We start from the raw sequence: 15,556 nt of genomic DNA on the forward strand, positions 1-15,556 counted from the left end.
TGCCTGTAAATGATTCTCAGCATCTGCTCCCGCTCCGTTCAGAACACTAAGAGCTACAAACAAATGGCCCCCAAGGGCTATCTGTGTCATTTATTCCACGGGTGTCTATTAAAAGCCTACTATGTGCTTGCTAACATGTGGGACGAGAGCTGGCCTCGTGCAGAGCAGACCCAGAGGTCACTGGCCCCACCTGGTGGCGGCCCCAGAGGGAGAGGTCGCCAAGCCAGGGGCTCAGGGCTGGTGAAGGTGGAAAAGCCAACGACCCAGATGCCAATCAGTCCCTGGGAGCCACTGTTGGAAGCTGGCTGTGCATCTCTGGACCTAGGACAGAGGGCCCGGGGCAGGGCGGGCACCGCTCTCCGGCTCAGTTCTCTTACCCTACACAGGAGCCCCCATGAGGTCGGGATGATTGATCTCGCTGTTAGATCAGGAAACTGAGCCCAAACTATAGAACATCAATGGGAAAATTTCCAAAAACATGGGCAAAACTCACCCATAATCCTGCCACTGCAACTGTGTTTATTTTTCCAGGTTCCGTTTCTTGGCTGTCCATCTTTTATGTGATTATAAGCAGAAAACAGATCCAATGTTGTCATTTTTTACATAGCATCCTGACCATGTGTCATGTTCTTACCCAGTTAACATTTGAATTATAGCATTTGTATTAAGTATGTATATTGTTTTAAAAAGGCAGGTGTCCTTCAAGGCTTGCAGTTAAAAAAGAGCAGTCCCAGGGCACCTGGGTAGCTCAGATGGTTAAGTGTCTGACTTCAGCCCAGGTCATGATCTCACAGTTCGTGAGTTTGAGCCCCGCGTCAGGCTCTGTGCTGACAGCTCAGAGCCTGGAGCCTGCTTTGGATCCTGTCTCCCTCTCTCTCTGCCCCTCCCCTGCTCGTGCTCTCTCTCTCTTTCTCTCTCTCTCAAAATAAAGAAAACGTTAAAAAAAAAGAGCAGTCCCCTGTACCCCTCCTCACCTCCCATTTTTTTCCCCTATAGTCCAGCTTTTTGGGGGTAGGAGGCCTTACCTCCATAGGCTAACTGACATTTATATGTTGTTACTTCTGTTGGTTTTTAAACTTAGAGATTCTCTGTTGATTCTGTCCTGTGGGAGATTCTGGTGCTTTTTTTTTTTTTTTTTCCATCTCTGACCCATCCTCTGTGTCTTTTCCTCCTCCTCCCAAGTAATTGTACCACACTTTGGGTTAGATCAGTAGACAATGAATGACTAGCATTGTATAACAAAGGAAGTAATATTCACAGCTGATCTCAGGTAATATACCAAGCTGCATCTCCTTCCTTTAGACTTCTTTTCCTGGAGTTAGTGATTCATTTTTTTGTTTGTTTGCCTAGTTTTCTAAGCCATGCCATAGATGTATCCCTTGGCATATCATTAATTCACCCCAAATTTTCCAAAAGAAGTTTAATTCTCCCTCAAGCGCACATACATCAGGGGCTCTTCCCTTTCTAGAAGCCCTCTGTCTCCGGGTCTAATGTGGTCAGGTTGTGCTGTTTGCTGTCACCAGGTGACATGCCTTTATTTCCCATCTCCTGTCCCTTTGTTGCTGAACTCCTTGCCTTTGGTATCCCCGTTTTGTGACTTCTTTTCTCTAGCTTACTCTGTTTTGGTACAGTACATCCTTCAGCACCTTTCTGAGAAGAGGTACATAGAATGTCAATGTTTTGAGGCCATGCATGTCTACACATGCTTCATTTTACTCTCAAAACTTGAGAGATAGTTGAGCTGGGTATAGAATCTTAGCCAGAAACTGTACTCTCTCAAAAGAATACCCCTATCTCCCAGCTTCTGCTGTTACTGTCCAGAAGTCCAATGCCATATTGATTCTGGACATTTCCTGGAGGCCTCATTTTATCTTGGAAGCTTTTAAATTTTCTTTCTGGGATTCTGAGCTTTTGTGACAATGTGCTTTTTGGTAAGAGTTGGGTTTTTGTTTTCTTTTTTTTTTTTTTTCAATCTGGCATTTCACATGTTCTTTCAATTTGAAAGTTTATATCAGTCAGTTTTAGGTGTCTTTTGGGATCATTTCTTTTACTCTTTTCTCCATTTTGTTTCTCTAGAACCTCCAGTTAGTTATTAGACCTTCTGGATTGATCCTCTAATTTTCTTATCTCTTCTCTCCCATCTTTCATAGCCCTCGTTTTGCAACTTTCTAGAAAATCTCCTTATCTCCTAATCCTTTCACTGAATATTTTACATCAGCTATTTTTTTTTTCCATTTCTACAGATGCATTTTTGTGTTTTGAAGGTTCTTTGTAAATAACTTCCTGTTGTTTCGGGGATGTGGTATCTTCTCATCTCTCTCTAAGAATATTGGAATTTTGCTGTGTTTTTGAAGTTTTTTTCTGTCCACTCATTGTCTCTGTTTTCTGAGTTTTCTTTTTTCTTGTTTATTGTTTTGGTCTTTGTCTTTTGCATTAGAGGCTCTCTGTGCATATTTAATAGTCACACACCGGGAGCTGAACCCCACAGGTGGACAAATCCATCTTCTCATGGGCTTTACTGCAGGAGTTTGCACAGGGCCCAAAGTCACTGCACATCCACCTCTTCTCTCTGGTTGGAGGGGCCTAGCTGGAGGGGTGTGGCCTAGCCAGAGAGGGCGTGGCCTGATGGGTGCATGGCCTGGCTGGGGGCGTGGTAGTGAATTAAAAGGCAAAAGAAACCAGGACCTAGTCAAGACAAGATTTCTCTCCCCACCCCCCCATAACAGTTTCCAGCAGAGAGTGAGGTGACCAAAGTCTCACCAGTAGAGGAAGGTCCTTCACACCCTTCAAGGCTCCAATGGGGAGGAGGGAGGCACTAAAAGAATGTGTGACCCAAGGCTGAACTCTTGGGTAGATCAGGGCTGACCGGATATGTAGTAAGATAGAAAGGTGCCAGTCCTTTCTGTGCTGGGCCCAGCCCAGCTCTTGTCACATTGGGGAAACTGAGGCCACTTAGGACCTCTGTGTTCCTGTGGTTCTCTGTGAACACACCTGGCCAGCTCCACCCTCTGTCCCCACAGCATCTGACCCCATTGACCTCCTGGGAGCTTTCTTCTCCTAACTGGGCTTAGGAGTTTTGGCTGGAGTCCAAGGTCTCCAGGGGGATTTTAGGAATCTCTTCCAGCTGGGCCTGCTTGGGTTGGCCTTCTGGTGACATCCACCCTGCACATGCCCGCTGCTTGTGGATCCATCTCACAGAGGGAGCTGGGTGTCTGGGGACAGGACCACCCGTGTGCCCTGGCTCCCCCTGTCAAGGTCTTATGGCCCAAGCCTCACAGTGGTCTCACTCGGCCTCTAGACTTTTCTGCCGTCGGCGAGGGTCCTCTTGGCCTGGGGAGTCAGCTTCTCTCAGGAACTGGGTCCTGAATTCTGGATACAGAGCCATCACCAGCCGTGCTGACTGAAGGCAAGTGGCAGGTAGATTGACAGTGGGTGGGCAGAGCCCGGCAGTGACAGCCCAAGGGCAAGGGCACGGGTGGCAGCAGCAAAGAGTCCAGGATCCTGAAGTCCTTAGAGCTGATCCAATACAAACCCCTTTTACAGATGAGAAAACTGAGGTGCGGAGAGGTCACATAAGGGCTTCTCCAGCCTCACAGTGAGTTTCCACAGTCTTTCCACTGACCACACCAAGGAGTGAGTCCCTCTCATTCTCTCTCTCTCTCTCTCTCTCACACACACACACACACACACACACACACACAGACTGGTTTGTTTGGCACATCTACACTTCGGATGCCCACATATTGGCATCAGAGTTCCTGACACACTTTCCTGCATCCTAGACACCAGAAAATATGCGGTGGCCCCCGGGCACTCGTGGGCCTGTGTGTGCTAGGAAGGGGGCTGGGAACGTGGGGACTCTCGGAATCTCAGGAAGTCAAAGTTTTCATCTGAGTGTGGGGCAACCGAGGCCCAGGGCCAGTGGACGGGGCCTGGTCCCCTCACCGAGGCGCTCAGCACCCTCAGTGCCCTCTCCGCCTTCCCACGGCTCCCGTGAATAGTTAGAAAAGTTGAAACAAACATAATGTAATTGCTTGTCGATGACAGAATGCCAAGGAAACCATAAAACCCACCAGGCCTCAGCGCCTGCCCAGGCAGGTGGCACCGGGAGGCCGAGCTGGCAGCCTCACCCCTGCCCCGCTGGCTGGGCCTCCTGGGCCTCTCTGCGGCTGGGGAACCAGACCCCCTGTGCCCGCTGACGGCCAAGCCGCACCTCACCTGCCAAGCGGGGTGCCCAGTGCCAGAGCAAACTGGGCCTGGGCCCAGCACACTTTCCAGAAATAGGTTCCTGTGAGAGCCTGAGGCTCGCCCCTCCCTCCACAGCTCTTACCCCTTGCAGAGAATCCCCTGTGTTGCCTCAGACCCTGGAAATGCTGTGTTCACGGCCCCTAAACCCCTAAAGGCCTCAGGAATGTTCACTGGGCCAGGCTGGGGCTCCCCAGCTTCCGTCAGGCCTCCTGCCCTTCCCACTGGCCCCCAGGGTGGGGTGGGGCCCTCCTGGCCATGGCAGAGGTCCGGGGCTCAGGCAGAAAAGTCACTTCTTCACACTCTCCAGAGTCCGTGCCTGCTGCCCGGGAAGACACAACTGCTGGGGAGGGTTCTCGGGCCTTTGCCCTGAGGGCAGGCCTCCTCCTTCTTACCCCCCAGCCACCCACCTCATCAGTATTAACAGGGGCCCCAGGGGGAGGAGGCAATGGTTAGGGAGGTGCGGGTGGGGGGTAAGGCAGGTGGGTGGGGGGTGGGTAGATAGGTGGAATTAGCTCAGCGGGTGGACGGATGGGACCCTCTTTGTTTTGGTCTCTGTCTTTCCATTAAAGCCTTCTTTTAAGGCCCAGGAACCCTGCCTGTTTTCAGGAGGGAGGCGTTGAAAGCCCCCAGGGCTTTCACACACTCTCTGTGTGTGCAGTTTGGCCTTGCAGACTGGGGGCTTCTGGGGACCCTGCCATTTCACCCGGGGCGTCTGTGGCTTTTCCTCTGAGACCCGTCCCTGTCCCCAGAGAGGATCCCTCACCTCCTCTGCCTGGCCTTCCAGCCAGGACAGCCTTCCAGCCTCCTGGAGGCTCTGACGCCCTCTTCCCACGTGGGCCTGGGCTCCTGGCTGCATTTCATTTACTGGCATCATCCGCCGAGCATTCTCCCCTGCCCTTCTCTTAGCTTCGTGGTTTATACATTTTCCTTGCTTTCTTTTTAAAATTTACTTATTTATTTTGAGAGAGAGATAGAGAGAGAGAGAGAGAGAGAGTATGAGCAAGGGAGGGGCAGGGAGAGAGGGAGAGAGAGAATCCCAAGCAGGCTCCATGCTGTGAGCGCAGAGCCTGACCCCGGGCTCCATCTCAGGCACCGTGAGATCATGACCTGAGCCGAAATCAAGGTCGCTTAACCGACTGAGCCACCCAGGCCCCCCTGTACCCTTTTGTTTCTTCACCACCCTTTCCTGGGAGAAACTAGGGGGAAGCATGGGGGGGGGGTCCAGCAGAAAACTCCCATGTTTCAGCAGAAAACCTCTTCGTCCCTCACTGGTCCTTCGTGAAGTCCTACCCCCTCCCAGCCACGTCACTGTACATTCTTCTAGTTGTTTGAAAGTTTCAGTGTTTATACCTCAGTCTCTAATCTGTTTTAGGTATCAGGGTTACCGACACGGTTTTATTGAGGGGGAAAAAAAGAGTTCTGTTCCTAAAAAATGCTTATAAACCACTGACTGAGCCCAGCCCAGGGGAGCCGGGGAGGGGAAGGAGGGTGAGCAGGGCCTCTCCGAGCCCACATAATTCATCTTGTAAACCGAGCCAGGGCTGGTGAGCACACCGCCAGTGTCAACCCCCCTTGCCCTGAGGCCGGGCACCCCTGGGGAGGACACAGCCCGTACCATGGTCCTGAGACCCCTGGCCGTCCCCCACATGCCTCGCCGAGCAATCACCACTGAACGAGGAACATTAGTGAGGTGATCTGCTTCCAGAGATGACGTTGGGGGCCTCTCCAAGGACAGGGGAGACCAGTGGGGGGCAGGTACAGACGCTGCCGGTGAGCTTCAGGCCTCACCGTGGCCACGGGGCCTCTGACAGCCCCAGCACACCAAGTGGGACCTAATGAGTTACCCTCAAACCTCTTGTGCGTCGGCGTGTCTGTTCATCCTGAATGAGGTTCCAGGAAGGTCAGGCTTTGAACCGAGTGAGAGATTTAGGCATCCCTTGATTTCTGGGGCCATAAAAGCTCTTGAGAACAGCTTTGAACCATCTATTTCCTCTTTAAAGAGCTCGGTTCCTGGGGCAGACAGACATAAATAGGTAATTATAGCCCAGGGAGATGTGTGCCTGGGGGGTTAGCCGTTAGTGGTCTCCTAATTGGCCTTCCGGCTTCCAGCCCCTCCCACGCCCACCCATTGTACACTCTGTTGCCAGAATGAGTTTTTCAAAAATGCAAATCTGACCTTGACTTTGACCCCCTCCCACAGCTGCCCCCGGCCTCAGGACGCTGCCCAGAGCTCCTTCTGCCAGGCCTCCTCCGCTCGGGCCAGCCTACCGCTCCAGACTGGGGGGGGAAGAGGTGGGGTGGGGGGGGGGAGAGGGTCGGCCAGGTTGCTGCCAGACCCTTCTCTTTCCTTGCCTGTCTGCAGACCTCAGCCCTCTTCCCTCACCTGCCCAGTCATTGTGCAACCCTTAGGCCCCGCCTTAGATGCTGCTGCTTCCAGGAGGTCCTCCCTGACCACCACCGCCCCCACCCCAGATTGGCATCACTGTCCCCCATGACGCCCTTTTGCACATTCTATTCTTACAGCCAGATCAGACAGGCTGCATGGAGGAGGGGGCGCTGAGGATAAGGCCCCGAAGGACGGGTAAGAGTTTGCCAGGCAAACCGATCGGCGAGCTCCCCACCTGCCCAGAGGCTATCCTGGTGGCTGGCTGCTCTCAGCCCAGGGTCTACACTCCATTCTCACCTTTCTCTTTCAGAATGCATGAACTGTACCCGGCTCAGCGACATGAGTGAGAGGCTAACCACGCTGGAGGCCAAGGTCAGACGGCCTGGGGAGCTGGCGGGTGTGTGCGCGAGGGTTGTGGATCAGGTTCCTGCAGGGTGTGACTGGGGAAAGCCCGGCCCTGAGCAGCCTGGTCCCAGGGGTCGGGTGCTGCTGGGGCCTCAGCGGTTCTGGGTGGTCTACTCTGGGCTGCCTCCTGGTGTGGGGGAGGGGAGCAGGGAAAGCAAGAGATCTGGTCCCGGACAGCAGGCTGGTCTGGGTGTGGGCCTCAGTGGCTGGCGGGGCTGGATATCTAGAAGCCGACCCCTCAGTGGAAAAAGGAGGGAGCCCTGTCCCCCCAGAGGCTGCTGCCCCCCGTTCTGGCTCCTCCTCTCCCCGCCTGGCACACGTCTGGGCACAGACAAGCCGATGGAGGAGGAGCTGCCTGGCACCAGCCAGCTCTCGCCCCGCCTATGTCAGGGTGGAGCGGGTCACCCCAGAGGCAGAAGGACCGAATAAAGAATGAGTTAATTTAGGGGCGCCTGGGTGGCTCATTCAGTTAAGTGTCTGACTCTCGATTTCGGCTCAGGTCACGGTCTCCCGGTTCGCGGGATCGAGCCCCACGTCGGGCTCTGCGCTCAGTGTGGAGCCTGCTTGAGATTCTCTCTCTGCCTCTTTCTCTCTGCCTCTCCCCTGCTTGTGCTCTCTGTCTCTCTGTCTCTCTCTCAAAGTAAATAAATACACTTTTAAAAAGAAAAAAAGAAAGAAAAGAAGAGGAAAAGGTAATTTATTTGGGAGTAGCCCGAGGCAGCTCTGGGGAAGGGAGGACGTGTGAGGCACAGGTGTGGCAACAGGCGGGTTCCCCGGGTGGACACCGGGGGACCCTGTCCATCTGGCCCCTCTGAGAGACAGTGCCTGGGACAGAGTCTGCCAGGGGACGAGGCAGCTGGCGGTGTCTACCATCCCTCCGTGGGAGACGCTTCTGCCGGGCTATCTCCACCGTCACCTCATGTCCCCTGCCTCACCGGCCTGCTGGCATTGTTCCTGTGGCCCGAGAAAGCCCCAGCGGCGAGTCTCGGGTCTCCCGTGCCTGCAGGAAGAAGCCATAGCTGGGGACTGCGGGCCGAGTCCCGACTGGGGACGAGCCCCATTCTCCTTTTTGTCCCAGGGTGGCTGCTGGGGGACGAGGCTGCTGTACCTTCACATATCTGAGGAGCCTCCTGGGGCCTGGGGCTGCCGGGGTGGCCCGGCCCAAGAAGGAGGGTCCCGGTGTAGGAGGCGGGTGTGAGGGCAGCCAGGGTGGGGACAGAGCACTGGGGCGGGCCGAGTGTGGCAGGGCCACAGAGCAGGCCCAAAGGTCGGGCCCCTCCCAGAAGAGCCTGCCTAGCAGGTCTTCGCAGCAGACGCACAAACACACGAGAACACACACAGACACACACACAGCCCTCGCATCCCCCTCTGGCCCTGCCTCTTGCCCTGAAAGCCTGGCCGTGGGGGCCCCTGCCCGGCGAGACGGGGCTGCGGATGACCGTCACCCGGAGTCAGACATGAGTGGGACTGTCACCGGCAGCTGGGTGACTCTCCCCGGGCTCCCGGCAGCTCCCTGGACATGGGGGGACTAGGGGACCTTGTACCCTCCTTGGGGTCAGTGGCTCCATGAGGGTGGGGTGGAGGCCATCAGGGAACAGATGTTGTCACGTGGGCCAGGCTGGGGCTGGGGAAGCCCCGGGAGGGTGGGGGTGCTGGGGAAAACCCCGGGGCGAACGTCTGGCCCCCGAGATTTTACAAAGAGGAGGGGTCCTCAAACCAGCGGGCCTGACGGACATTTTCCAGCACCTGAAGCTTCTGAGTGGTTTGGCAGAGTATTGGCCGACAGCCCGCCCTGGCCCCAGCCCGGCACCTCGGGGTGTTACAAGTCACAGCCCTGGGGGCAGAATGGCACAGGGCTAGCCGTCCTCTGCCCAGCTGGCCCTGGCCCTCCCTCCGAGAGCAATTGCTCCCTGTCCTCCCGCCCTGACACATCGCCCGGCCACAACAGCAGGCCACGAGGGGGCTCCGAGGTGAGGGTCGTGACCCCTCTGCAGACCCTGGTGTTGGGGGGGGTCGCGTGCCTGCCCAGGAATGGCTCTGCCTCACCGGGTCCCTGCCCAGCTCCGGGCCTCCGTCCACTGTCCTGTGAAATGGATCGGGAGTCGCTGGCCCGCCCACCCCCCACCCTCACCGGGTTGTTCTGGGGGAGGGGGTACAGGGGTGAGCTTTGGAGAGGAGAGGGGGACGTGGTCGGCATCTGGGGAGTGCGAAGAGGCAGCTGCCACCGCCCTCCTTCTGGATTCCCAGCTCAGGGATGGGCGATTCGGGTCTCAGTGTCTGTGCGTTATCTGGGTCACCTTCTAGCTGTTCACCTGCCTGCTACATGCCTGAGTGTCCCCTGGGGAAACAGAGCCCCTGAGTGGGCTCAGGTCTGAGGGCCCTGAGAGGTGGCGGCCTGGAGAGGGAGGGGGATGGAAGCTGGCCGCACTGCCGGGACAGCCCTGCTGAGGCCAGGTGAGCCTGCTGGGCTCAGAGACGACAGGGGGCAGGATCGGTGGCTGTGGTCTGGCCGGTGAGAGCCAGGCAGGCGAAGCCCAGGTGGGGAGCCAGAAGCCAGACGGCTGGCATAAGAGAGCGGCAACCCAGAGGCCTGGAAACTGTGGCTGCTGCCCCTTCAGACAGGTAGCCTGCTTTGGTGTCTCAGAGGGATGTGCTCAGCTATAAGTAACAGAAACCCAGCCAGCGGCACGTTATTCTTTAAAGACATTTATTGTTTGTTCAACAAGAAGTCCAGCAGTAGGTGGTCTTGGGATTGGTTTGGTGGCTTAAGAACTCAAGCTCTTCACAGCCTTCCCCTCCACCTCCTTAGCGGATTGGCTTTTGTCCTCGTGGTTAGTGCCTCATGGTTACAAAGTGGCTGCTGCAGCTCAAGGCATCGCATCCTCATACCATGTTCAGAGGCAGGATGTAGAGGATAAGGCAAAGCACCCTAATGGGCTCTTCTGTCTCGTCGACCAGCACCAGGCTGTATGCCTGCCTCCTAGTTGCAAGAGAGTTGGGGAAATAAGTACCTGGCTGATCATGATTCCTCCTCTGGGGCACACCCACAGGTACACAATAGGGGGCTCTCATGTCCGGCAGCCATCAGGTCTGCTCCCTCTTCACTCGCTGCAAGTGCCTGAGTTCCCAGAAGGTCCAGACCTAGGAGCTGATCTGGGACGCCTGCCACCCTCTTTTCCTGGCGGGGTGGAAGGCCAGGAGGAAGAAGTCTCCTGACTTCCTTCTTCTCCTCCCCCTCAGTTTAGACTCCACGGGCCGCATGGTGTGGGAGGGAGCCCGAGAGGATTCCCCCGTGTGAGGGTCAGAAGCCTCGGAGTTAGCCGGTCCCCGGTGCAGGAGGGCAGCCTCCCGCCCAGTCAACCAGGCCACAATGATGTCATCGGAGCCACTGCCCTCCAAGTCTGGCTGCACTCTAGTTTTCTCGGGTCAGGTCTCCATGCCCACTGCTGCCTGCCCTGGTGAGGTCGTCCGCCCGGGTGGGATCGGTTTCTCCAGGAGGCCGGCCACGGCCAGGCGTGGGAGGTGCCCAACGAAGAAGTGAGGGGGGCCTTTTGGGAGGGGGCGAGGCTGCAGGTGGCAGGTCCCCTGGGGGTGGGTCCAGAGCCCTGCTGGCGAAGGGGAACACGTAGGCCTGATCCCAGGAGCCCAGGGAGGGTGCCCTCCCAGGAACCCTGGCTGCCCCCAGCCCCCTGTTGCTCCTGAGGACTCCCTGGAAGTATGTCTATCTTGAGGTCCCCCAGAGACACTGCAGTTCAGCCCGGCCCCCTGTGTGGTCACCTGCACCCCCCAAACCCACCTTCTCCCGGGCCCCTGTCTGACTGGTGACGATCCCACGGTCCCGGGAGCCAGGCCGGAATCAGGGGACCCACTCCTGCCTTCACCCGTGCTCCTGCCCCTGGGCTCCCCATCACGTGTCACTGACCCCCAACTCCTCCGCTGCCCCAGAGCCCCCAGCCTCGGCCGTGGCTGGTCAGCTTCCCAGCGACACTCAGTGGCTGGGCAGAAACCATCCCACTTCCCTCCCAGGGCCCGGGGGGCGTGGGGAGGGATGGACTTTCACCCCACCCCCGGCCGCTGTGTGATAATAGCCAGCTGCTCCCCTCGTGGGTGCTTCCATGAGGTTCTGCCAAGGCCCAGGCCGTGGCCAAGCTGTGGACAGGTGGACAGGGCACTGCGTGGGACCCTGGGCCCAGCCTACTTGCCGGGTGACCTTGGGCGAGTCACTTGCAATCTCTGAGCCTTTATTTCCACCTCTCCTGTGATGGGCCGTGGTGACCCTTCCTGCCTCCTGGGGCCTTGGAAGGGCCAGAGGGGGAGGGGCCCGGAGACGTAGCCCTGGGGGTTGCCCACTGGCCCAACACAGATGGAGACTCTGAGACCTGGTGCGGGGTGCCACTCTGTTCCCTAGATCCTCAGAGACTGTCACCCAGGCCCAGGGACACTGTGGGACTGGTGGGAGGGAGTGCTCAGGGGCCCCTTTGTCACCCCCCGCCCCCCACCGCACACACACACCAGAACCTCAGCCCAGCCCAGGCCTGGGTGCCGTGAAGGCCGCTCTTTGTCCCCGGGACCCACCAGCAGCAGCAGGAGGAGCTGGGGCCCAGTGTGCTTGACACGGTCAGTGTCTGCTTTGCTGACGGGAAAACTGAGGGCCGCCGAGGTCGCAACACTTGCACAAGCTCACACAGCAGCCGCCTAGTGGGAGAGCCGGATTCAAACCAGCTCGCATGGCAGCAGGGCCTGAGCCCCACCCCCATCGGGAGGCACTTAACCCGTGCAGGGCTCTGGGGACCAGGAGCCAGGAGGGCCCCTGCCCCCCGGCTGGCCTGCTGGCCCTGCTCCCACCTGTGGCTGTTGATACAAAGCGATCGTGCAGGGGTGAAGGGAAGGGCTGGCGGGGTGGCCCGCCACTGGTGGCCCTCTGAGGGCATGGAGGTGGGGGGGCTCAGGGCAGGAGGGACCCTGGGGTGGTGCCGGGCAGCTGGAGCAAAGCTGGTGAGGCCCAGGAGGAGCAGGGCAGGCCGAGAAGGGCGCCTCTCTGCTTGGGAAGCGTGGGGCCACTGGCGGTTTCTTTGGGGGGGGCTCCCCAGAGTTCTCTTTGCCCAAAGTCCTCGTCTCCTACCATGTAGGGAGGCCCCAGGAGGGGATGGGGGTAGGTAGAGAGCCTGGGACCATAGACCCAGGGCTGGAGCCAGGGCTGGGCAGGCCAAGGGGCACGGGGCGGGAGGTGGGGTGGGGTGGGGTGGGGCGGGGTGGGGCGGGGTGGCGGGTTGGGGCGGCCAGGCGCCCCGGCCCTGGCCCTGCCCGATGTGGGAGCAGCAGTCGGGGAATCCGTCAGGATGCGGGGTTTGGCTCCCAAGGCTGGAGGCAACAAGAGACACCAGGCTTCCTCTCCTGCAGGCAGATCCGGGAGCAGAGACTCGGGGGCCGCTGTGGGTGGACCAGAAAGCCGACTCTGTGGGACAGGCCTGGGACCCCTTCTCTGGGGGTGGGCCTACTCTGGGTCTCAGCACCCGCCCTGCTGCTCGCTCAGATCCCTGGTGCGCAGCGCCCCCTGCTGAGCCTTTTGGAGACAGCAGGGACTCGCTGGGGCCTCTGAGGCCTGGCTCCCAGTTCACTTGAATTAGGGAGGCAGTGTCGCTGCCCAGGCCCTGGTCTTCGCAGTGTTTGACCCCCACCTCCCTCAAGGGGAGAGAACCGGGCAGCTTTCCACACTGCCTTTTGTTCTAGAGCCCCTACTAAAAATCGTGCCCCAAGCCAGGACCATTTATATTCTTTTCTTTTTTTCTTGTTATGTTTATTTATTTTTGAGAGAGAGAGAGAGACAGAGCATGAGCAGGGGAGGGGCAGAGAGAGGGGGAGACACAGAATCCGAAGCGGGCTCCAGGCTCTGAGCTGTCAGCACAGAGCCCAACGCGGGGCTCAAACTCACGGACCGTGAGATCATGACCTGAGCCGAAGTCGGATGCTTAACCAGCTGAGCCGCCGCCCCTATATCCTTTTCTTTCTCATTCTTTTTCTTTTTTTCTTCTCTAGTTTCCTCCCTCCTTCCTTCCTTCCCTCCCTCCACAACAGACCTCCATCCGTTGTCTGTGCCCTAAGCCAGGCCGTGTGAGGGACCAGTGCCCTGGGAGGAGCCAGGGAAGTGGGCGGGGGGGGGGTGACCACTGGTCTCTCACCACGGTGACGGCCGCTCCAGAAGCAAGGCTCAGGGAGTCTGAAGGTGTCCCAGTGGCAACCTGCTTGAGCCCCGGGTCCAGGCTCTGGAAATGGGAAGGGGAGGAGGGCAGGGGTGGGAGAATATTCCAGAAGGGGAGCAGCAGTCCCACGAGGGGCGTGATGTCTCCGGGGACACATATCTCGTACACGCGTGTCTCGGGCCTGGCGGGGGTCCTGACCTCTGCCCTTGTCCCCAGGTTCTCCTGCTGCAGACGGCAGAGCAGCCGGCAGGCCCGGGCAATGACCTGCCGGCCCCCCAGAGCACCCCACCACCCTGGAACGAGGACTTCCTCCCTGACGCCATCCCCCTCGCCCACCCAGGGCCCCGAAGGAGAAGGCCCACGGGCCCCGCCGGTGAGTGAGGCCTGCGGCCAAAGCGGCCTGAGCACGGCCTCCCAGGGCCTCTACCACGAGGTCACACAGTAGGCCCTTTGGATCCAGCACGCTTCCTTGCTCTTTCGACACAGCGAGCGAACTTTTCAAAAGCAGGCGGGGGGCGGGGGGGGAGGGGTTCACACGAAAAACAGGATCTCTGGCTTCTCTTAGAAAAATGGAAGATCTTGGGGCGCCTGGGTGGCGCAGTCGGTTAAGCGTCCGACTTCAGCCAGGTCACGATCTCGCGGTCCGTGAGTTCGAGCCCCGCATCGGGCTCTGGGCTGACGGCTCAGAGCCTGGAGCCTGCTTCCGATTCTGTGTCTCCCTCTCTCTCTGCCCCTCCCCCGTTCATGCTCTGTCTCTCTCTGTCCCCAAAATAAATAAACGTTGAAAAAAAAAGAAAAAGAAAAAGAAAAATGGAAGATCTGGCCGTGGGGGTTTCAGTCCCTCCTGGAAACAGTTGGCTGCAGCCAGGTCACGGCTGCCTCTGCAGACCCCATGCGAACTGCTGAAGTCCCCATCCTTCCTTGTCGCCGTCGTTCAGTTTGGTACATGTCCTCATGACCTGCCCGCTGCCTCTTTGCACCTGTGCTCAGCCCCGCAACTCAGCCCCTGCCTTCTGGAGTTTACCGCCTCCCCTCACCTTCTGGGGCGGGGAGGGGCTCCCGGAACTCTCTGGCCGGGGTGTCGGGGGACATCTGCCACCGTGTTGTTTGCTCCTTCCCTCCTGTGTTTAAAAATTATTTTTAAGATTTATGTTTGAGAGACAGCACAAGTGGGGGAGGGGCAGAGAGCGAGGGAGACGCAGAAGCCCAAGCAGGCTCCGGGCTGTCAGCACAGAGCCCGACACGGGGCTCGAACCCACAGACCGAGATCATGGCCCGAGCCGAGGTCTGACACTGAACCGACTGAGCCACCCAGGCGCCCCTCCTGCCGTGTTTTAAAGTCAGGAGTAACTGTTTTTTCTCTCTGCAGCTTGTATCCACTGGGCTCGGCCCCGGGGGTTGTAGAACAGGGACAGTAAGCGTAATAGCGGGCGGTGAGCACTGCTGAATGCCTGTCCCGTGCCACCCACCGTGCTGGGGCTTTACCCCGGGCACGTGGGTGGCTGGCATCTGTCGATGTGGCTGAACTCGGGGGTTCAAGGCCGGTGTCCCTTCTGACTGGTCACTATCTGTGCCGTGCCAGTTATTAAATATTGTTATATCACCCTAGGCTGCACAGATATCACTTCTCATCATTCCGGTAAGTTGGTGATGCTTGAGGTTACAGAGGAGAAAACCGAGTCTCAGGGAAACGACCCTTGGGGTCACCCCCGTGATCCGGGGCCATTTTGTCTCGATCGTTGTTGGCCCGGCTATAGCCCTTTGCAGGTGACGCTGTCCCTCCATCCCCTCCCTCCCAGCTGAGGCCCCAGCTTCTTAGCACCGCTGTCCACACTCAGCTCTGAGCTCCCACCCCGTCCCCCTCCCCACCTCCTCTGCCCTGTGTTCTGCGTGTGCCTGTCTAGTTGGGACAGGGAGCAGAGCAGGAAGGGCACAGCCCCCAGCAGTGGGAGTGGCCGGTGGCCGGTGCCAGGGAGGCTGTGGGAGGAGGGCTGACAGGTCCCCTGGCTCACCTCGCTAGCTGTCATCCCTTAGGTTTCACACCCAGGCAGCCACCCATGCCCACCTTCTTGCAGTCCTTCTTCTGGAACTGGGAAGGAGGGGGATTTCCCAGCCCTCAGGGCACCCAGGCCCCACACCCCCTGGGGGGAGCTTGGCAGGTGCTCTGGGTCTCCTGGGCCACACTTTCTCTTCACCAGGCAAAGTGCAGTTCTGAGAAATGGCCGCCAGGTGGGGCACAAACCCTACAAATGGTGACACCTGGGGGAGCCCAGGAATTCTTGAGAGCAGGTGAGGGGGGCGCTTGTGTGCTTTAGGG

The 15,556-nt window shown here is 58.3% G+C and overlaps 1 protein-coding gene across 3 annotated transcripts in view; it reads left to right on the forward strand.

Moving 5' to 3' along the window:
• COL26A1 (collagen type XXVI alpha 1 chain) overlaps window positions 1-15,556 on the forward strand; it is a 169,591-nt gene that overhangs the window by 140,725 nt on the left and 13,310 nt on the right. For all 3 annotated transcript variants that reach the window (XM_011290370.4, XM_011290368.4, XM_011290369.4), the window contains exons 4-5: window positions 6,945-7,006; window positions 13,456-13,612. In XM_011290370.4, coding sequence (XP_011288672.1) covers window positions 6,945-7,006; window positions 13,456-13,612 — 219 coding nt within the window. The remainder of the gene's footprint in view (window positions 1-6,944; window positions 7,007-13,455; window positions 13,613-15,556) is intronic.

The sequence above is a fragment of the Felis catus genome, chromosome E3, assembly GCF_018350175.1.
Source record: "Felis catus isolate Fca126 chromosome E3, F.catus_Fca126_mat1.0, whole genome shotgun sequence".
In the NCBI taxonomy this organism is placed as follows: Eukaryota; Metazoa; Chordata; class Mammalia; order Carnivora; family Felidae; genus Felis; species Felis catus.